The sequence below is a fragment of the Lipotes vexillifer genome, unplaced genomic scaffold (genome assembly GCF_000442215.2).
Source record: "Lipotes vexillifer unplaced genomic scaffold, Lipotes_vexillifer_v1.1 scaffold2083, whole genome shotgun sequence".
Classification (NCBI taxonomy): domain Eukaryota; kingdom Metazoa; phylum Chordata; class Mammalia; order Artiodactyla; family Lipotidae; genus Lipotes; species Lipotes vexillifer.
In genome coordinates, this window is record NW_006797716.1 from 527,768 (window position 1) to 552,131 (window position 24,364).

General features: G+C 36.9%; 1 protein-coding gene across 1 annotated transcript in view; it reads left to right on the forward strand.

The window, feature by feature from the left end:
• ASCC3 (activating signal cointegrator 1 complex subunit 3) overlaps positions 1-24,364 on the forward strand; it is a 317,774-nt gene that overhangs the window by 283,685 nt on the left and 9,725 nt on the right. Inside the window, exons 37-38 of the mRNA XM_007469886.1 lie at positions 4,331-4,555; positions 23,996-24,147. Of these exons, the coding sequence (XP_007469948.1) occupies positions 4,331-4,555; positions 23,996-24,147 (377 nt within the window). The remainder of the gene's footprint in view (positions 1-4,330; positions 4,556-23,995; positions 24,148-24,364) is intronic.

Genomic DNA, 24,364 nt, shown 5'->3' on the forward strand with positions numbered 1-24,364 from the left:
AAGAGCTATTCGATTTTCTTCTGGAAAAAGATCAGAGGAAGTTGTATTTTATGAACAATAGAAAGAAATCTAAATATGAATAAATTTTAAACTGTGAATCAGATTTAAAGCTGATTTCTTCTCCCTCCACCTCCACCCAGCTATCTGGATTGTGGTCCTCTCTTTAAGTGTATTTTGCACGCTTAACAGCAAGCTCCTGCTCACTGAATGTTCCCAACCTCTCTTCTATTAATATAGCATCATCATTCTCCTCATCCCTGAGGCTTAAACCTTAGACCCCTCCTTATCTGTTTTTATGGATCTGCTCATATTATTTTCTGTGCCTGGAATGCAAGGAATCTTTCTCCCTCTCTCTTCTTCTACGAATTGTTCTAAGGCTAGGACAAACAGTATCTCTTTTAGGAAACTTTCCAACACATCCAATTCACTTCAGCGCTCTTCTCTGAATAACAATATTTTATTCTACACTTAGAATAATTATTTATTTAAATTGTTTTCTCCGATATCATTTAAATTTCCTTTAAATAAAAGGTCATGTTTTAGATTTCTGAACCATCTTTTTTCTTATCTGCTGTTATATTTTTCTTAAGCCATTTGGCAAGGCTAGGACAGATAGGTGTTGATGGGGTTTTGGATGGAGCCCAGATATTAAGCTGAGATGTGTTAGTTGTCAGGTGACAATGCTTCAGTCCTGAAATTCACCTGAAATCAAAAATAATAGCACTGCCATATATAACTGGTCCCTCTTTAGCAGATGACTTCAGAGAGAGCAGGAAAGAACATAAATGGCATATGAAAAGAAAACCAAAATGACACATAGGGGCAAAACATTATTAACTGCTAATGTGTCAGCATATACTTCTTACATAAAACAGCACAAAGTGGTAAAGACAGTGTTCAAAATAGTGTAAAGTGCTGTGACATTTTTGACTATTGCAAAACAAAGACGAGACAGTTCATGAATGAGAGAAAATGTAATGATTATTTTAATATTCCTATTAAATATGTTTAACTGAATATTATAAAATTTTATTTGTTTATTTATTCAATTCAGTTAAACAGAATGTTCCAAATATTCACTTAGGATATTTTTTCAGATGTTACATCAGTTGAAATTATTTTTAGACAACATTTTTCAGTCTCTTGGACTTACCATTTTCCCCCCCATTATAGGGCCTTTGCATATACTACATACTGTTCCTAGAACACTCTTCACGTCTCTGTTCATCTAGTTACCATCTGCTCATCCTCTGTACCATAGCATATCTACCTTTTCCTTCAGGAAATTTTTATGACCTTCCTAACTTGGTCAGATTTCTTTGCTAAACTCTCATGCTTTTATGTATTTCTTCTTCATAGAACTTGTCACCATATCAAATTCACATTTATTTATGTGACTGAATAATGTCTGTCTCCCTCATAGGGTGGATATTCAACAAATATTTCTTACTGTTTTCTATTTGTTGCCCTTGTTCTCTGTTCCTGTTTTTGTCTTCTACTTTCTCTGTCTTTTGTGGTCTTAATTGAGCTGTTTATATGATACCATTTTCTCCTTTCTTAGCATATCAGCTATACTTCTTTTTTTGCTTTTCTTAATGGTTGCCCTAGAGTTTACAACGTACATTTACAAGTAATCAGATTCCACTTTCAAATAATACTATACTACCTAATGGGTATGGAATCTTATAATAATAAAATAGTCATAATTCCTTCCTTCCATCTCTTGTATCATTGCTGTCATTTATATCACTTATATATAAGACAAGTCATATACATAAGCATATAACATACATAAGCATACATAATTGTTCAAAAATATTATTATGAACAAAGTGTTGTCTGTTAGATCAATTAACAATAAAAAACATAAAAGTTTTTATTTTACCTTCACTTATTCTTTCTTCAGGGTTCTTCCTTTCTTTATATAGATCCAAATTTCTGACCTATATTATTTTCCTTCTCTCCAAAGAACTTCTTATATTTCTTGCAAGGCAGGTCTACTGGTCTGCTGGCAACAAATTAACTCAATTTTTATTTGTCTGAGAAAGTTGTATTTCTCTTTCACTTTTGAAGGATAATTTCACAGGATATAGAATTCTAGGTTGGTGGGGTTTTTTCCTCAACACTTTAAACATTTCATGCCACTCTCCTTTCGCTTGCATGGTTTCTGAAGAGAGTAATTCAGAAGTAATACTTACCTTTGTTCCTGTACAGGTAAGGTGTTTTTTCCCTCTGGCTTCTTTCAGGGATTCTTCATCTTTGATTTTTAGTAGTTTGAAGATAATATGCTTAGGTGTAACTTTTTTTTTTTTTTTTTTTTTGCTGTTTATTCTGTTCAGTGCTCTCTGAGCTTCCTGGATCTGTGGTTTGGTGTCTGACATTAATTAGAGAGGAGGGGAATTCTCAATCATGATTGTTTCAAATATTTCTTCTCTTACTTTCTCTCTACTCCTTCTGGTATTCCCATCATATATATGTTACATCTTTTGTCATTGTCCCACAGTCCTTGGATATTCTCTTGTGTTTTTTTCAGTCTTTGTTCTCTTTGCTTTTCAGTTTTCAGAGATTTCATTGATATATCCTCTAGCTCAGAAATTCTTTCCTCAACCATGTCCAGTCTACCAATAAGCTCACCAAAGGCATTCTTCATTTCTGTTAGTGTTTTTGTATTCACCATTTCCTTTTGATTATTTTTTAGGATTTCCATCTGTCTGCTTCCATTGTTCATTTGTTCTTACATGCTGTCTATTTTATCTGTCAGAGCCGTTAGCATATAAATCATAGTTTTAAATTCCTGATCTGATAATTCTAACATCCCTGCCATGTCTGGTTCTGATGATAGCTCTATTTCTTCAAATTGTGTTTTTAGCCTTTTGGTATACCTTGTAATTTTCTTGATAGCTGGACATAATGTACTGGGTAAAAAGAACTGCTATAAATAGGGCTTTAGTAATGTGGTGAGGTGGGGCATGGCGGTGTAGGGGAAATATTCTCTGGTCCAATGATTAGGTCCCAAGTCTTCCGTGAGTCTGTGCCTCTGCACTGTGAACCTCACAGCCATTTCTACCCTCACCCCTTAGGTGGGACAGGATGGCTAGAGTGAGCTGGAGTGGGGTATTTCCCTTCTCCCACACGCAAAGCTTGAGCTGGTTGCAGTTGGGTACTTCCATTCCCCAGGTCAGTTAGGTTCTCATAATATATCCCAGCAGGGTTAGGCTCCAGTTAACTAGTTTCTCCTGAGAGCAGGCCTTGTTAAGGACAGAGTGCTCTAACGTATTTCAGGATGGTTCTTTTCCCCTCCCCTTGCTAGAAGCCCAAGGCGATTTTTCTCTGATATTTACTGTGGGAATCTGGTTGAGCTCCTAAAGGTAAATTTCACAGTATTGTGGGGGCCCCCTACGACTGGGTCCCCCTGGAGTTTTTAGCTCTCGGAGTTGTCTGCACTGAACCTCCCACAATTCATCAGTTACAGTTCAGGTTTTCTTACCTCGACACTGATTCCCGAGGCATTTTCTGCTTGTGAGCCTCTGCTCCTCTTAGCCGTGACTCCCTGCATTTGCCTGTTTCCAATCTTGGAGGCAGCGGTTTGCCCTGTGTTCTGCCTTCTCATGGATTCAAGATGAGTTGTTGGTTTTTTCAACCTGTTCAGCTTTTTACTTGCTAGAATGGAGTGATGGCTTCTAAGCTCCTTGCATGTGGAACTAGAAACCCCCAATTTTGAACAATTTTATTTTAATCTAATTTTATTACAGTAAGTCTTAAGTTAATGATCCTGGTCTTCACCCTTTTCTTATCTCACCAACCCTATCCTCATCCCCCTTTCTCCCAGCCCTGTCTTATTTCTTCCACTCATTCTATAGATCCTCACTTAAATATCTCTTTTTCCAAGATGCTTTCCCTGACCTTCTAAAATAACTAAGTGCCCAAACTGAATATCCCTTCAGCACTCTGTGCTTACCATATCATAACATTCATTTCCACTTTCAGGACTTGTTTTTCCCTGATGAACTCTCAGTTTCTGGTTCGTTGCCCGGGTCCACTGTCAAGCATAACATTTGATGCTTACTAGGATCTGTATTGTTTTTGTTGACTGGATAAATAAGAAGAGCGTTCATGAATTTCAGATGTATTGTACATTACTAGCTTTTGCTTAATATTAATAGTAGTACTGACCAAAGCAGAATTTTAAGGGATATGGTTATTTTACAGTTTTTCTAAAGCATGTTTTAAATGTCAGTAGTTAAAGCTAAGAAATACATTAAATATTATACTTTTGATACAGTACATTTATATGTACATTATATATATATGGGTTTGTTTGTTTTTTCAGGATGCAGAAGAATACACAGATTTGCCAGTAAGACACAATGAAGATCATATGAATAGCGAACTGGCAAAATGTCTTCCGTTGGAATCAAATCCTCATTCATTTGACAGCCCTCACACCAAAGCTCATCTCCTACTGCAGGCACATCTCAGCCGAACCATGCTGCCCTGCCCAGATTATGACACTGATACCAAAACAGTGTTGGACCAAGCTCTCAGAGTATGTCAGGTATGAAAGTCATTTCTAATTACCTACATTTTCTCCCATTCTTTCTGTTTTTTTTCTTTTTAGAATAAAATATACTTTCATTTAAAGATTTTTATTGTAGCATTGTCGAGAAAAATCTGGTGACTCAAATTAAGGATTTTTAAAGGAAAAGCAAATATAAATGCAGTAAGATAACAATTTTAGTCATCCATTCAATCAAAATTTACTGAAGGTAAACTAAGTGCCAGGTACTTTGCTAGGTTCTGAGTATACAGCAGTGAACAAGACAGAAGAAAACCTGCTGTAATGGGCTTTCACTAGAGATGGCGAAGACAGACAATTAAAAATATAAGTCAAGTGGTGATCACTGCTATTTTAAAATAATAATAAAGCATAATAAAGGATATATGGAGAAAGATGGAGGGTGCCATTTTGTACTATTTTTTCATGTGGTATTCTGGGACTGTCTTTCTTATGAGGTGACATTTAGGAAACAAAGGAAGGGAGTGAGCTGTGGGGTTATTCCAAACACTAAGAAGAGCTAGTACCAGGATTCATGTAGGAACTTACTAGGTATATTCAAGAAAAACCAAGGCGGCCATTGTAAAAAAGATGAAAAGGGGTGGGTAGAAATGAGGTCAGAGAGAGGTGGGAGTGGAGATTATAGATAAAATGGGGTCAGGTCACGTAGGGAGTTTGTAAAACCATGGTAAGACTTTTGGATTTTACTCTGAATGAGAGGGAAGCTGTAGAGCAGTGGTTCACTAATGGTTATGGTGGCTATATCTATGAGTATTTACCATATTAATGAAAATGGAAACATTCTCAAATATTTATTACTTCATTTTAAAATAACACTAATATACCCATTATTATGTAATGATTTTTCATGAAAAATAACTATTTTCCAAAACAATTAGTGAGAACTGTAATAGCATTTTACATTTTTGCAAGTATCTTTCATGTCTAGCTTAATAGAAGTCAGCTAAATTCGTTTAACACCTTTTGCAAGCAGTCTGTTACAATATGGTGTTTTAATTGAAGTATATGAAGGAAATCCAGCCTCACTGAGATATGTAGTTTAAAGAAGGAAGAGTATTTTTATAGCCTTTTCAGAAAATTGTAGATATTCTCTGATACTATACAAAACCTTGACATGTTATATTCCTTAGTTAGTTACAATGTGGAATCTGAAACCATATCAATGAACTTTATACCTTGAAAGCTGTAAGGCTAGGCAAGAAATGATGGTGGCTGGACCAGGTTGGTATGGGTGAGACTGGTGAAAATTGGTTGGGTCCTGTATATTTTTTTAAGGAGAATCTGCTAATGGATTGGGCAAGGGTTTTTAGGGAGAGCAAGGAGCCAAAGATGATTCCAAAGCTTTTCTCCAGAGCAAGTGGAAAGATGGAGCTGCCATTTGCTGGGAGATGATGGTGAGAGGAGCAGGGTGGGAGAAGCACACCTAAAGGATTGAGCTTATAAGAGATTTTGATTTTCTACATTATGGTTTTTTGGACATTTATATATAAAAAACAATTTTTAAGATTTTCAAAGGACTGATGTTTTTAAAGGTAGAATAAATGAGTCAGTGAAGATTTGTGTATAGGCATTTGCAAAATTAAAGACTTAGAAATAACCCAAGAATCTTTCAGGTTATAGAACACTGCCAAATATTACAATTCCATTTATTAATTCTGTATCTGTGTAGAATATCTACATAAATATATGAAAATATATCTAGAAAGAAGATCCAGAATAGTATTGACCAAAAGATTAAGTAGGCTTCTCTGTGTAGCAGCATTTGGGATGATTTTTAATTTCTTCTTTATGCTTTTCTGAAATGTTTGAATGTTTTCAAATGAGCTGCTAACAATTTTATGATCAGGAAAAAAAAAACGCTTAATTTTATTATTTAAAAGAATAGGCCTGTTTCGTAAAATAGAGTATGCACAAACTATCAGGAATTAGAAGGGAAATAAGGCTATAATCAACAAGTAAATTATTTTTACACCTTTTTTGTAACTAACATTTGGTTTATCTCTCTAGGAAGATGGTTTGCCACTCTTTATTAGTCACACTTTATAAACGAAGGTTAAAGTTCCTAAAGTTTTAGCTGTGGGCCTGGATACTCATTTGTGTTTCCTCTAGCTATTTTTTCCCCCTCAAACACTGACCTGTTGATGAACTCAGGGGTCAGGAAGGGTTGGAGAGATGTTGCAGGAGGAATTAAATTTTTATACTTACAGGTATACTTAATAGGTGTACATATTTATATCATATATAAAAGTTACAATGTATGTCAACTCATGCATACCTTTTCACCACTCAGTTAATAATGATTCAAAGGCTATATAATAATAGGAATTAGTGGTTTCACAAGAAGTCTATTTCTAAATTTACTGTAAGGGAAAAGGATTCAATCAGGTACTTTTAGCCTCTATTTCGATATTATGTACAGTTTCGTGGATATTTATATTTCTTGATATTTTTTTACTCCTAAATAACACCTAAAGAGAAGCAGTTTTCTCTTTAATTATAAAAGTAACACACTTCATTGTAGAAATTTGGAAAAACAATGTATTAAAATTAAAGTCATTCATAGTAATTATATCTTCACCCCCATCAGTATGAGGCTCTTTTTTGGTTAATGAATTAATTTATTTTAATTCAAAGTTTTTTTTTAATTTTTTCATTTTGAAATAACTTCAGACATAAAAAGTTTGTAAAAATAGTACAATGAAATTTCCATATATCTTTCACCCAGCTTCCCCTAATGGTAACATCTTGCCTCAGTACTGATCCAATCCTATTATGTAATCTACAGACCTCATTCCAGTTTTGTCCATTTGGATTTTATCCCACTAATGCCTTTCTCTGTTCCAGGATCCAGTCCAGGATCCCACATTGCATTTAGTTGTCATGTCCATTTTAGTCTCCTTGACTTTCAGGACGTTGGCACTTGTGAGGAGTATTGGCCAGGTATCTTATAGAGCTGTCCCTCAGTTTGGGTTTGCCTGATATCCCCTCATAATTACATTGAAGTTATATATTACTGGCAAGAATACCATAGAATTGATGTTTTGCCCTCTTGGTGTATCATATCGGGAGACTTGTGACATGGATGTGTGTTATTACCGGGGATGTTAACTTTGTACACTTGAGGTGGTGTCTGCCAGGTTTCTCCACTGTAAAATTACTTTTTTTCCTTTTGTAACTAATATGTTGTGGTGATATACTTGGAGATTATGCAGTTATCCTGTTTCTCATCATATTTTCCTATATTATTTTCATCATCCATTGGTGACTTTTGCCTGAAACAATTATTACTACTGTGATTTTCTATTTCCATCATTCCCAGAATTTCCGTTTTCCTCCATTTATTTATTTACTTTATTTGTTTATTTATTTATTTATAAGTATAGGCTCACGAGTGTTTGTTTTTATTAGAGAGTGGTTTTAGAGACTAAAATCTGGGTGCTTGTTGACTCCATCACTACCTGGGTATTATTGCCTCTGGCCCCCTCAGTGAGCAAAGCTAGGAAATATAAGTATGTATACATACACATCTATATCTATTTGTATGTCTACTTAGCTGTGTGTGTGTGTGTGTGTGTGTCTGTGTGTGTGTGTGTGTGTGTGTGTGTGTTTGGGTATGTGGTAAACATTTGTATTCATAAAACCATGAGTTCATTCTAATACCTCCAATTCCAGTTTAACACCAAGGGTTCATTTTAGCCTTCCCCTTTTTTAAATTGTAACTCTTTTCTCCACCCGTGAGAAACTTGGCTCTCATTAATCAAAATATGTTTACTTAATTCCTCCATTCTAGAATACTTCTGACGTAGTTTTAGAATGGCTAACGCTTACTCCTGCAAAAAACAAGTTTACTAACTACAGTAGTTGTGTATAGTTCTTTTTTGTCTTTGGAGGCTCAGAGTTTCTTTTTCTTTTTGCATTTACACAAATACACACTTGCTCTCTCACTTTCTTCCTTTGCACATTTTTATCATGTTATTTTATAACCTTTTTTAACTTAATAATTTACAACATTAAATATTCTTCTCAAGCATAATTTCTAATGGCTGCACTATATTTCTTCATAAGCAGGTCATACTTTACATAATTAGTTCCCTGTTGTCAGACATTGTGTGTGCAGTTTTCCTTTAGTGTAAATTATAACATTAGTTATGCTTATAAATATGGATCTGGCTTTTCAGAAGCCACCTGGAAAGAAACTTAGTTGTAAAGAGATGGCAACCAGCTTCATATCCTAAATCCTCTCATTCCTGCAGTTTCTTTGTAAGATTGTGATAAAAGTAACAAGTCAGGAAGAGGAAAGAATATTAGGGTTGCTAATGGAAAATCTGGGGGGGAAGTCAGTGACTTGATAAAATTTTCCATGACTGAGTGACAGTTTTCATCATTGTACCCTATTGTTCTCATTTGATACATGGATACCGTTGGCCTAGAAAGCATTGGTTCAAGCAGTTTTCCAAGCTGCAGTCCTGCTGGCTGATTGAAAATTATACTACTGCCCTCATGGGACATCAGCATGACCTTGTGTTCTGTGTATGGGACTCGGTGCCACCAGCTCTTACTATAAATTCAGCTCTGCTCCTTAGAGCCTTAGTATAAGGCCTTAGGCAAGTCACTGAACCCCTGCTGTCTGAGTAAAAATAACACCTTACAAGAGTGGGACATTAGTTAATATTTATAAAGTAAACAATGATTTGAGGACTCAAACTAGGTCTATCTTAGTCTCCTCATTCTTAGTAATTCTTTTACTTCCTTGCTTTTTCATGGTCATTTAACTCTAAATTTTTTATTCCCTTTAATTTATAGAAATGTACCTTTTACATGAGCTACCATTTAGATTATGAAAACTCTGTATGGCTACCCGTGTCCTTGGGAATCTTTTACAAAAGAAAAACATAGTTGTTGTAGTAGTATTCACTCTGGCTTGAGGTCAGAATGCACAGTATAGCCTGCCTTCTCTTCTTGTACCCATTTGAAATTATGTATCAAGGTCATTTGTGTCATTTTTGGGTTTAAGGTGTTTTTGTTATGGTTCTTAATATTTTACTGTTACTAGCATTTCCATCTCCATCCCACCCAACAAAAATAAGAGTAAAAATTTCTGTATGTATCTCAAATTTTTTAAACCTGCTTAAAATACACTAGTTTATAAATTGAGCAATTATGGAATTATTTTTGCCATTAGTCTTTGAGATCCTCTTCTTGATTATGTGAACTCTAAAATATATTTGTAATATGTAGTAAATGATGTGACATATTTTGTGTGCCAGATGTTCCCAAGAAAAACTTTATGTTAGCTTTTATGGGAAGATGATACATAAGAAATACCAAAAATTAAAGTGACTTGCCTAAATTTTTCAAATTTGTTGGCAGAGTCAGAACTGATGAAAAGTGTCTGGTGTTTTGATTAGCCCCACACTATTTTTTTAATCAAGGGACAAAGAAATTGGTTTTGAAAGAAGTCAGATAACTTCGTTAAAAGGTGATCTTTTGAGGGAGTCCATGCTGAAACCAAATGGAGATAGCAGGACTTTAAATCCTGCTCTAATAGCGCTGATCTTTCCTAAGCGCCCTAAGTCTTTACGTTAAAATCATCTTCGTTTAAGTGAAAAATAATGAAATACCAAGCCAAATAGTATGAGTACAGGTTTATATCTTAACCATGCCCACTACCTCCTCTGTGGTATCTACAGCAAAACTGCCCAGTAACTGGACACTTTCAGATGTTTAAGGAAAAAAGGGAAACCATGGCTTGAGGAGCTGACTCAGTGATCTGAGGACCAAAGGGCTGTGTGATTCAAAGTGTAATTGTGCTGTCAGTTTGCTGAGTTAATTCTGGAAAGTTGCTTTCAGATATAGTAGAGGCCATATTTACCCTTCAGCTAATGCTATCTAGCCTGCAGCCTAGGTTTAATAGATCAAAACATCTGTGTGCACAGTAATACTCTTAACAACTACAAGATACACCTCATGAAAGGAGAACACACACACACACACACACACACACACACACACACACACACAGAAATATGACAGTGTAGATTGATTAGAAAGATCTCTGGAAACCTATGCTTCCAAATTGAAATTGGAATTAATGTATATTAAATACCAAATTCAACCAGAATATTTGGAGAACTGCATACCATCCCTGTACTCCACACCAAAAAATTGCTATTTAATGACGGTGCATAAGGCAGGCCATCATTAACAGTGGTGCTGGTGAACTTTTATTGAGGATTTTCTTTGTACCAGGCTCTGTTCTACTTGCTTCGTATTGCATAGACTCATTTGCCCTAATACTCCAAGGAAGCAGTACAGTTATTATCCTTATTTTACAGATGAAGACTAAGTAACTTTCCCAAGATCATAGCAGAAAGAAAAACAGTTTTCAGCATAGGTTGGATATTTAATATAAGTTTATCTTACTGGGTTCCCTTTGCCCTGTAAAGATGGATCTGAAAATTGTACTCATGGCCTAGTCAGGATTCATTTTAAAATGTGAGAACTTCACAGGAGTTTCTACATGTTTTTAGACCAAGAATTCCCACTAGAACATGAATAATATTTTTTAATTAATCCCTTCTTTTCAATGTATACTCAAGTCACCTCCCTTTAATTACTCTAGTTCCCTTTCAACAGTCTGCCTATAATTACTTTAACCAGTTTCCAAGAGGGACTTGTTAATATGACTGATATTTGTAATTGCTTTATTATATCACTCTGTAGTGTCCAGTTGATATGTTTTTTGTTTCAGCTGCTTATGATCCTTCTCGAGGTTTTTATATCATGCTAGGTAACGCAGTGAATTAGCCTTTTACTTCCTCAGAGTCTCCCCTAAAACTACAGTAATTGGAAATAATGGGGGAAAGATCAGATTGCTGATACAACCACAGGAAGAAAAAGGAATGCCATAATAATTATAAGATACTCCTAATAATAAGTAGTGATGCACACTATAATGACTGTGCTTAGGTTTACTATTACAACACACATACACACATTTTATATTCCTCTTTCATTCTTCACCGTTTGCCTTCTCTGCTTAGGTTAGGTTCTTGGCTTCTTTCACTGGGTAACCACCACCACCACCACTAGCGGGGCTCCCCTGGAGGCAGCTTTTGTCCATCCCCCTGGTCCTTTTTGAAAAACTTCAAACGTCTAGTAACAATAGGCAATCTCAGAGATTCCCTGTCCCAAGATACAGAACTACCAATTCCCCCAAAAGATAACAGACATCTCCTCTTTACTATTGAGGGAGTGTGAAGTTCTGTATTCTGTATACCAAGGCACATGTTTATATAGATTGAATTCATGTTCCATTACACTAATGGAAGTAGGCAAAAGGTAAACCAGGAGACTGGCTTTGAAAATAATTTAGGTGATTCAATGCCTGAAAGGAAGACCTTTAAGGAGCTGTGTTCTGGTGGGTAAGTTTCCATTGTTTCATAAATTCTTGCATCTGACTTTAATATAGGAGCTGTCATTTTACATCATTTTCTTTAAGGCCCAAGTTTTTTTGAACAACTAAGTTTCCAGCCTTTCTTCTCTTTCACACGAGATAATATGTAACTCATATACCACTCAAATTAATGTTATCATGTTCCAATAGGATTTATCAATTGTCACAAAAGGTGCTTGTCAAAAAATAACTTTAATAAGCTGCATAAATAGAGAAAGGGGGGAAATGTAGGAACTGGTATGCTTTCCTCTATTCAGAAAACCCTCTTAAATTTGCAAAACCGAATCCCTAAAAGTTTATTGGTAGGGTTGTTGTTTAGCCCAAACTTCAAAACAATAATTTGACCTCTTTATCTCTCTAACAGTTTCTGATAAACTTAAAGTGTATTACATTTCAAATAACTAGTATCATATATTTTCTATAACCCACAGCTATTCTGAAAACACATTGTGTCTTCAAACTATTCTTTTAAGTATTTTAATCAATAAACTTAAGATATGAATGTATGCATATATTAGAGTCTGAGAATAGAAAAGAATAGGATAAGGGAAGCAAAAGATACAATGATATGAATATTTTTTATTGATCTGGTTATTTTAACTGAGAGATACTTTGACTATAGCTGGGTCTGTATTTCTATTAACAAATGATCCCCATTTTTAGTAGATTAAAAAGCTAGAAATATTTGATGATACCAGGAGATAGAACTGCCATGGAGCAAGGCTAACATAACCTTTGAGGAGTATTTACCTATGGATGCACTAAGCACAGGCTCAGTGGGCTATAAATTAAATGTATTGAAGAATGTCAGTGTCAATTAAATGAACAAGTTCTAGAATCAGAGTGTCAAATACAGTTAGCAGTGAAAATAGTCCAGGTGGTGCCGAGCTTAACAAAAGGAGTACTTGGTCAAATCCTTAATCCAATACTTGTAAGAAATGTTTTGCTGTAGCAATGGTAGATAAAATCTCCTATACATTCTCAGTAGAATCCTTTCACATGTTTTAAATGCTTATAGTTATTATGATTAGATCAAATGAAAAGCTTATCTTTAAGTGGACAGTACAGCACAATAGGCTTCAGAAAGCTTCAAATCATTTTGAGAAGAAGATGGAAGGGTGATAAATAATTTTTAGACTTCCAAAACTGGATTATACACAATTAGTAATCTACAAAGAGTTCATTTCTGCAACTGAAGTCTTTAAAGGACCCTAAGGCGAAAATTACACTATTAAGTTTTAAATATATCTTTTATATTTTTATGGGTATGTTTCAAGGAATATTAATACTATGAGCATACATTTGGAGGATTCTGATTCATATTCAAAATATGCTGGAACCTCATCAATAACTATTTATAGTGTCACTGACTGTTAAGGTGACTTGGGCATAATTCTTGGCACATAATAGTTCTCAATATATCATGGGTGAATGGAATGAATAAATATTTCACTTTTTCCTTTCTAGTTCTTTCTTAAGAGAGGATTGAAAAGGGAGATTTACTGTGTGTGGATTCTCACAATGTTTTTAAAATTATCTGCCAAATTTGAATTGTCTACTAACAAATGTAGTCTGTTTGTTGTAAACATTCATGTGACCTTATCAAATTCATAGAGACAGGGAAGTCTAATTCAGGCTGCTTTCCTAGCAAGACTGCCAGGAGCTCATATCTTGCCATAGAAGCCTAGTGAGGTTTCATTAATGGATGTCTATTTCAAAACAAATAATTTTAAATGAACTTAATCCTGAGTGATTATTCTTCCAGATGCAAAGATCTGCACTATGGTGCAGAATCATCATCCAGCTAGTGCTTATTTTATCCTGTATCAAAGTTACATTTTAATTCCACAATAGAACACCCAAAACACCTAAAACAAAGCACCATTCCCCGCTACAGACGCAACACAGAGCTAATGCATTTAGCATTTCCAAAACTAACAGAAATGTGTGGATTTTGAGGTGTAAAACACCTTCACTTACTCTTGTGGATTTACAGGTGATCTCCCTTCAAGGACTATAATATAATTTGGAAGGCTATTTCCCTCTGGATGACTCTACCTGTAAGCCTTTGAATGACAATTTGGTGCTGGTTTGTTGATGATATGATGCTATTATGAAGGATCCTTCTACCTCCAGCTCTTCTCTTCATGCCCACGTAACAACCCTTTTCCCGGCTGGGGCTGTAGGAAATGAGTAATGCTTAACCCATTTGTGTGATCAATTCACTTAAGCAGCTACTGTGAAATGTTAATCACAACTTTAATTTGTACTGCATTAGCATTTTGATTAACTTGTAGGCTTGCTAGCACACTTGAAGCGCTTTTACTCATAGTTACAGCTCGGAAATGACTTTTTGATTAATTAAGTTTGTTAGACAGCAGCTGAGCTTCCTGAATGCTAACCTTCTGGGGGTAAAAGTTCAGGAGAAAGTTACTGTGAACAACTGTTGCTATTGAAAAAGATTCTTGTAAATGTACTTATAGCATTTTAATTATTGACAAAATATTGTATCATTACTTGCAGCTGACCTGAACCTTTAAGGGAGTGTGCCTTTCTGTCAAGAAAGCTTTTCTTCAGGTTTTCCCATCATTGTAAAACTTCTGGGAGCTCTTGAACTAAATAGTGCAGTTTCTAGCAGATGTCTAACAACTAATGTTTTAACAGGCTGCCTAGGATGAATTTCCATAGTTTCTTTTTCAAGTAAACTTTGTATTTTAGAATAGACTTACAGAAAAGTTACAAAGATAGTACAGAGATTTCCTGTATATCCCACACTCAGTTTTCCTCTGTAATTAACATCTCACATCAATATGGTACATTTGTCACAATTAATGAACCTTTATTGATATATTATGATTAACTAAAGTCCATACTTATTCAGAATTCTTTAGTTTACTTAATGTCCTTTTTCTATTCTAGGATTCCATTCAGGACACCACATTACATTTAGTTGTCATGTCTCCTTAGGCTCCTCTTGGCTGTGAGTTTCTCACACTTTCATTGTTTTTGATGATCTTTCCATAGTACTTTTCACTTTCATGATGCTCCATAAGTAACAACTTGGTTTCTATAAATTAATGAAATTTCTTTTTCTCACTCTGGACTACATAAGTCTTTCTCTTCAACTCTGACCATGTATTATGTTTATGTCATTTCATTTGAACAAATGTAGCAACATTTTCTAGCCATTTCAACCTTCCTCATGACCTTATTTTCATGTGGTTTTTGCAGTCCCTACACTATCACTAGATACGTTAGGATGACTATCAGGAGATGTGAGGAAAAGGAGAAAGTTTCCTTGAAGAGGAGAAAGGCTAAAGGGAGGAAGAAGAGAGAATGCAGGTCATCAGAATGCGGAGAGGGAGCAGAGAGGCTGGAGCATCTCTGTCCGCTCCATATGCTCAGCCTACAGCCACAGCTGGAAGACACTGAGGACTAAATTCACAGACTTTGCCAACGGATGTTTAGAAAGGTTTTAACAATGGATCTTAAAGCTACATCTCATTATGCATCTGTTAACATGCCTCTTGATGCACATTGAAAATGATAGTTTTTCTTTTAGTGACCTAAGTCAGTGCTGCTATTTCCTTGCAGTGAAGTTGACTTAATTCGGTCACAGTAACTTGGATTATTTAAACCCAGAATTCACTTATGTTTCAAAAGATATTTAAGGCCTGCATATCAATATTAAGATGTAGTTTTATAACCAAGTGGTGGATTAAAATTTATTCTGGAATTTTAGGTTTTCAAAAATCCTGTTGACAAAATTTGTTCAGAGACAGTAATCAGTTAAATGCATAATACTTTTGTCTGGAGTCTGCATTTTTCTGTTAGGTAGGGAAAAAAGGACAGATGTAAACCACTTTAAATCCTCCTTGAAATAAGACAGGGTATATGTAAATCATTCAGAGGTTGTGGACTATAGTGTGATGAGCACAGAAAATGAAATTAGAAAACCAAAATCAAGTCTTAACTTACCACTTTTCACCATTGCGATTACAGTCACTGGACTTATGTGAGTTTCGGTTTTCCCATCTGTGAAAAGGAGACAGTACTAATGTCTGCCTCATACTTGGTATTAAGAGCTATTTACAAAAGTATTCTATAGTCTACACACTACTGTACAAATATTTTCATCACACTACATGGGCATACTTTCTGTAAAGTTTGTATATATTTCACTGCTACTTTTCACAATAATTGAATGAAATGTATTTGATACAAAACACAGATATATTGTCAAGCTTGCATTTTTAAGTATAATCTACAGTAGCAGAAAACAAAGGAAAATATCTGTAGATTTGGATAAATCTATCCTTTGCAGATATAGTTAACATCACTATGAAATGTGGTTGAATTTAAACGTCAAGACCCAGCTTGATATGCTTAGGGAATTCTTGAAATCGATTCAAAATAAGTATTGAGGACATGAGGTGTATTCAAGTCACAAAGCATGCCGTTGGCTTCAGGACCCTTTCAGCATAAAAACATTCTCTTCCAGAGAGTGTCCATTCTCTGAACTCTAGTTCATTTTGATTGTGGGGATGAGGGGCAGGTTGTTTCTGGTGGGGGTAGTGGTGGTGGTTTCACCTTTGCACAAAGCCGGGTTCTTGAGTTTGCCCTATGAGTTCCACATGAGGATGAGGTCTGGGCTGTGTAGAGCATGTGTACCCCTCTTTGTTTTTGCCTCTCCCTCTCTCCTCACCCATCTCGTCTCTCCTTTCTTTCTCTCTCCCTCCCTCTGTTGCTCTCAGTCAGACATAGGCAGACACAAACACCACCTCATTTCTACATTCCCTGTGAAACTCCTGAGCTGACTCATTCTTCCTGTTTTGCCAATAATCAAAGTCTGCCTCCTCAGAGCTCTCCAATCTTTCTTCTCAGATTCCTCCTTCTTTTACCCGTGTATATTTTACTTTGTGTCTGTAAGATTCCTTTTTCATCTGTGTTCTTAAGTCTGGATGGATCTCTTTCCGCACCTTCCTCAAACCCCAGTTCACAGCCTTCAGCTCCATTCCAGCTCCTGCGGTCACCAGAGTAGCTTCAGCAGATGACCTTTTCAACACTGTAATCGCATGCATCCCAAACTCCTCTGCTCTAAGCATTACTATATCCACACCACTTTTGCCATCACCTCCGTGGTATCACCCTCTGACGCTCCTCTCTCACCTCACTTCTTTACCTGTCAGCTTGACTGAACGTTTCTGTTACTCATCAGCCGGGCGTCTCTCCTCCCTTCCCTGATCCCTCGGTCCAGTCCTCAGTCCCCTGTGCCTTCACTTGTCACTGGCCCTAGAGTTGTCCATTTCAACAGGGATGTCACCAGTAACCTAAAATCTCAACATCCGAATTCTCTGCTTTCACACCCAAGTTAATCCTACTCATTATTTTCGGAAACAATCACAAAACATTTCTAATTATTTCTACAATTTCTACTTGTTTCTAATAATTTCTATAATTATTATTTCAAAGTCATGCTGTCGAGACTCAACACTGTTCTGGTTTTTATTCACATCACTAATTCCCCCAGTACTTACTCCAAACCTTTTTATGCTCCTTTACAGTGCTTTTTCCCAGGAAGGAGGCATCACCTCCAACTGGCAGAGGTGACTGAGACCCTGTGATAGGAGTGCTATCAATTTGCATTCTCTTCCTTCACAGCTTCCCTCTCTCCAGTGAATTTGTGTGAGGTCTCAGTGACCTGCTGAAGCCTCTCTTCTCTGTGAGGCACTTGCTCACACGCCCCGGCAGTGGAACCCTCTTCTGATCCCAAGAGGGTCTTTTCTCTCTGCATCTTATTCTGTGCCTACTGTAGACTGCCTTCTCTTTTGACTTAGGCTTTTCTGCCCCTAACTCCAAGGGTGTTACAGTCCATCTGGAAAGATAGAAAGTGAACTTTATAAAAACAAGCAACACTATAGTGTGAGAGTATTGGCGTTTTATTGATGAAAGATTAAAGCTTACAGAAGATAGACACAAGCCTAATCAAACTCCTTGGCTTTCAAAATTTTTTAGATGAGAAAAACAAATACCATTAAGTCATTTGCCTCAGGTCTTACGGTTAATTTAAAGGCACAAGCCTCTAACCTCTGAGGCCAAGACTCTTTCTAGTATACCACACCATCTTCAAACCAGTATCAAGTGTTCATGAATTATACATCTGTTTATACTTCATCCAGACTTATTGTTTGCTTTAAACATTGTGTTGTCGGGAAACCTTCTCAAAGTCTCATTTTATCTCGTAGCACATTCATCAGGGAATCTTCTGTTCTAATCTAGGACCCGATGGAATTCCACACACTTTCCTCTCATCCTGAACTTTATAGGCAGCGTCCTATACTAGTTAAAAGCAAGCACTTTGGAGTCAAGCTCCCCAGAATTTGAATCCCAGCTGTACCAGTTAACCAGAGCTATGCAGCTTTAGGTATATTTCTTTCCCTCTCTGAGCCACAATGTCTTCATCTGTACAATGGGTTTTCGTTCAGTAACTTTAATAAGATGGTTATCAGAGGATCCGACAAATAGTACATGCTTAACAAATGACCACTGTAAGCAGTTATTTCAGTAGTGCCCTTAAGAGTCCCTTACATGCTCTTACCCCTTTGTTCTTTCCTGCGTTTCCTCATCTTACCTCCAGGTAACTGTCGCTCTGCTATCCTCACCTCTGCCCCAAAGATACTCATTTTAACTATTATGGCTGCCCGCTTTGTGCCCAGGATTTCTGAGTCCACATCCCTAGCCCATACTGTCTCTCCAGAGCTCATTTATACCTGGGCTTCTCACCTGGCTTCATAGTGGCACCTCAGTTAAAATGCGTTCAAAACCACACTCATTCCTATAAATAAATGACAACCCCACAGTTTCTGTTAATTATGGTAAGGTTTTATTTGTGGTGCAACTTCACAAATCAGTGCAATGCTAGGAATCATATTTCCACTCTCACAGCTGGATGACAAAGAATTCTGAGTCAGCAATCAATTGAAGTTGATTTTAACTTAGTAGGAGAAAGTCTCGTGCGTGGAGTCAGCCTCCACCCATTTGTTCCCGTAGACTTAGAATCATCCTAGCTTTGTCTGATGGGTAGCATGCCCAGTAGAAGATGGGTAAGAGGTAAAGGGGGATTCAACATTTGCCTAACGTTAATACTAAGGTGGAAGAATGTGCAGAGTTTTTTCTCCTCGGTGTACTAAAGCAACCTTCTGTTGTTTGAGTATTAAATCTCTGTAAGGAACTTTGAGGTGTCTTGGGGAACTGAGCCATGATCTCCAGCTGTTACCAAAGCCAGCCCCATTCTAAGGAGGAGGATATACCTATTAGTTCTTTTTTTTTTAATACAATTTTTAAAGGTTACACTGCATTTACAGTTATTACAAAATATTGTCTGTATTCCCCGTGTTGTACAATATATCCTGGTAGCCTGTCTCACACCCAGGAGTTTGTACCTCCCACTCTCCCACCCCTGTATTGCCTGCCCACTGGTAACCACTAGTTTGTTCTCTATATGGGTGAGTCTGCTTCCTTTTGGTTATATTCACTAGATTGTTATATTTTTTAGATTCCACATATAAGTGATATCATACAGTATTTGTCTTTCTCTGACTTATTTTCATTAGCATAATGCCTTCCAAGTGTATCCATCTCACTGCAAATGGCAAAATTTCATTTTCTTATGGCTGAGTAGTATTCCATTGTGTATATATACACCACATCTTCCTTATCTGTTCATCTATCGATGGACACTTAGGTCACTTCTGTATCTTGGCAGTTGTAAATGATGCTGCTATGAACGTTGGGGTGTATGTATCTTCCGAATTAGTGTTTTCATTTTCTTTGGATATATACCCAGGAGTGGGATTGCAGGATCATATATTAGTTCTATTTTCAGTTTTTTGAGAAACCTACATACTGTTTTCCACAGGGGCTGCACCGATTTACATTCTCACCGACAGTGCACAAGGGTTCCCTTTTCTCCACATTCTCGCCAACATCTATTTGTGGTCTTTTTGATGATAGCCATTTTGACAGGTGTGAGGTGATACCTCATTGTGGTTTTGATTTGCATTTCCCTGATGATTAGAGATGTTGAGCAGCCTCTGATGTGCCGCTTGGCCCTCTGCATTTCCTTTTTGGAAAAATATCCATTCAGTTCTTCTGACCATTTTTTAATTGGTTGTTTCTTTTTTTGATGATGAGTTGTATGAGCTGTTTCTGTATGTTGGATATTAACCCCTTATTGGTCACATCATTTCCAAATATCTCCTCCCATTCAGTAGCTTGTCTTTTCGTTGTCAGTGGTTTCCTTTGCTGTGCAAAAGCTTTTAAGTTTAATTAGCTCCCATTTGCTTATTTTTGCTTTTATTTCCTTTAGGAGGTGGATCCAAAAAAATATTGCTGCAATTTATGTCAGAGTGTTCTGCCAGTGTTTTTTTTCTAGTTTTATAGTATCCGGTCTTACATTTAGGTCTTTAATACATTTTGAGTTTATTTTTGTATACGGTGTTAGAGAATGTTCAAATTTCATTCTTTTACATCTACCTGTCCAGTTTTCCCAGCACCACTTATTGAAGAGACTGTCTTTTCTCCATTGTATATTCTCCCTTTGTCGTAGATAAATTGACCATAAATTCGTGGATTTATTTCTGGGTTCTCTATCCTATTCAATTGATCTGTGTGTCTGTTTTTGTGCCAGTACCATACTGTCCCACCTGTTAGTTCTCATCTACCAGGAAGACCGCTGTAAAAGACAGTGAGACATAGGGAGTCCTTTTCCTAGGCTCAGTCATGCAGAGGTATGTCAGGGTGACCTGCCAGACCCTCAGACCCATTTACCTGGACCATCCCTTAGCCTTAGCCCCTTCAGGTACCTACCTGCATGGTGACACAGACTTGTCCACTCAAACTGAGAACGAGGCCCATGTCCTCCAGTTTGGCCTGGGCTGCAGGGTCTGTCTTTGGCCTTATGTGTCCCCTGACTTTCTTGCAGTTGCTCACCTCTGCTGATGAACAGTTCTGCCCATTCCATGCATTTGCTCCCCACCTTACATGCCCTGCTCCTCGAATCCCTGTACTACTCAGTGCAGAAATCAACCCCCAAAGGTCCAAAGGACGTCCCTCTGAGAAAGAATGAGTTGTTTTAGGGTGTTCTTTTCATCTCATCATAGAGGAACGTTAAAATAGGTACCTGTTTACTGAGATCTAATATTGAGGCCTAACAGATCTGTACTGTTCCAGGCAGTATAGTAAATATCTTACATCATACATCATCTCATTTTACCCTCATCACACCCCTATATGGACATATAACACCCTTCTATCAGTGAGCAATCTAGCGGTCATAGGGTTAAGTGATTTCCCAAAATTTACGCATAGTAAGTGGGACAAAATTAGGGTTGAAACCTATGTCTGACACCAAAACTTGTAATGTTTTCCTGCGCTGTGCTGCCTTTGGCAGATGCGCAGTAACTTAGGTAGAATGTTTGTTATAATTATTGTAATTGGATGTTTACCAATATTCTTTAATAAATTGAATATTTCTTGAGTGCTCTGTGCTAGGGCTACAGTTCCAAAGACTACTTCCAGAACCTTGCCATCAAGGAGTCTATATTTAATGGGCACATGTGTAAACAAAGATTCACAATAGGATAGTGGTGGCATGTGTCAAGATTAGCAGATACATAGGAAAAGAAGTGCCTACAGTCCATCAAGTAGCCTTCACAGGAAGAAGTAACATTTGAGCTCAACTTGAAGGATGAACAGGAATTTCCCAGGTAGACATGGTAGAGGGAGCAGGATTTATAAAAAGAGAACCTGCAGAGAAGCGTTAACTTTTGTCCTCTACACAGCGTGGAGCTATTGAAGAAATTTAAGCAGAGGAATGACGTGATCAGTTTTGCCTCTGTAAAAATGTACCGTGGTAACAGTATAAAATATGGATTGAAGAAAAATTAGATGAGAATGAGGATAAAGGGATATTTATAATATTGCAGGTGAGAGTTGATGAGGGTCTGTGCTATGGCAGTGGCAGGAGCGGGCAGAGAAAACAGGACCCACAAGGGAGTGGTTGGGCACAGCCATGTGGCAGCATTTTGTTCAGCACATTTGGGTAGTCACAACCTTCTCTCATCCTGGACTCTTGGTCTCCCTACCTGCCTTTTCTTGAAATTAAAACAAGATAAATAATAGTTTTCAATTCATAATACAGCCTTTTCATTTACTTCATGTAAGCAATCACTTTGCATGATTTTTTACGTTTCACATCTGGATCATACAAAGAAAGATTGTGGGAAACTCTCATAAATTTTATGAAATCTTTCAACTTCATCATGAAAACTTCAAAGTTAAAAACATATGGTCCGTCCATCCAGCTCTTCTAGTATGTGAGCTTGTGGTCTGGAATTTATTTCCAGTCAAGTTGTAATGTAAAAATCACAAGTAAAGTCACCATAGTTACTCCACATTACAACTTCTGACATCATCATGATACTGCATTACTCATGAGGTATAATTACTCATTTCTCTTCCCTTACGGAGTTTGCGAGTTGTGACTTGTGAGCTAATACTTTTATTTTTGTCTGAGTAGTGTTCCTCATGACCAGCTTGTCTCATATACTTCAAAGACAAAGTGTTTAAATCAGTTGTGCAGAGAAATAGGAAGAACAGAAGTGGGCTTTCCCTAGATTTACAAACATATACCTTTGTACATGTAAACACATTCATATGCACACATACACATATACATACATATATCTATTATACCAACCATTAGGCTTTGTGATGTACAATTAGTAGGCTCATGGGTGCTAAAGACCAGTTTGACCATTCCGTCACGCTAACCATGGCATCCAGAGACGTGGATCCATTTCCCTGTAATGTGTATAAAAAGACCACAGATTGGTTTAGCCAGATGCTTTTTAAACTATTTTACTTTTCGTAAATTAGAGAACTCTAAGTAGGAAATTCAAAACTTAGAAGGAAAATATGTCTGATTCAGTAGTACTAAGTAGTATGGCAAATCAATTTTACTAACATAATAGACCTTTAAGAACCATTTCTAAAAATGTACTAATAGATTTTGTACAACATTTTATAAATATTTTACCATCAGTGAAACGGTAAAGTATCATTTTAGGCATTTACGAGGTGCATCTGATTTCTCTTACCCTCATCTCTTCATTTCCCAAAACAAGAGAGTACACTCCTAAAACTGTATAACGTAGCTGCCTCAGATCATGATATTAACTTCTGTGTCTTTAAGTCAGCATTCACCAGAATCTAATTTAATTGAACTAGCTTTGCCTGTGTAAACTTCTCCATTGTTTAAATAAGATTTCACTGTTTAGTTTTGCCTTAAGCAAATGCAGCCATTTGTTTGTCCATAAAACATTGGATTAAATGTATAGACTAATATGAATAGCTTCTCATCCTTCCACATGTACCACTGGTCCTTCCCGCTTTTAGTGTGTGGTATAGTATTTTCATTGAAAACCAGGGCTCTGCCTTTAGCCTGCTGTCTGGGGAAAATTCATTTTTGGCAAGAAGACTTCCTATCACCTTGCCATTATTGCTTTTAAATTTGGAAAAGACTACCTGAGATTTATGCTTTAAACACGGCAACTAGCGCTCTTGATACAGTGGATTATAGAGGTATTTGCTCTCGAGGTACACTGAGATTTTCTCTTTGTTTTATTACTAGGTGCCAATATTATCTGCTTATCTTTGCTGACCTAAAAAGTTAAAATATTTGGCGCTTTGTACAAAGTAATGTTCAAAAAATGCTGTGAGAGGTTCAGTGTGTTCCCTCCAATCCAACTGTAGTTTACTTTTGGGTTTCTATTTTAATTAATAGTAATTTAGAGGTATAATGCTTGGGGTGTTTTGTTTGTTTTTTTGTTAAGGCTATCATCATCGGACCCCCCCACTGAGGGGGCAGGTGCCATGAAATAACATGCGTTCTCCCTGTTCAGGCAATGCTGGACGTGGCTGCACACCAGGGCTGGCTGGTGACTGTCCTGAACATCACCAACCTGGTGCAGATGGTGATCCAGGGGCGGTGGTTGAAAGACTCTTCTCTTCTTACGATACCACACATAGAAAACCACCATCTTCACATTTTCAGGTAAGTATTTTAATTTTCGATGTAATAGGATTTTATTATTTCAAAAAATTATTTCCTTTACATGTATGGTCACTTGAATTTCATGTGGTGCCTAGAATACTGATTCTTTACAGTGAAAATGCCCATGTTTCCCAGCGGGAGACATGGCCTAGCGACATAGCGTTCCCACTTGGAATTTGACCATTGGTCCCAAGCTGAACCGCAGTTCATTTTAACC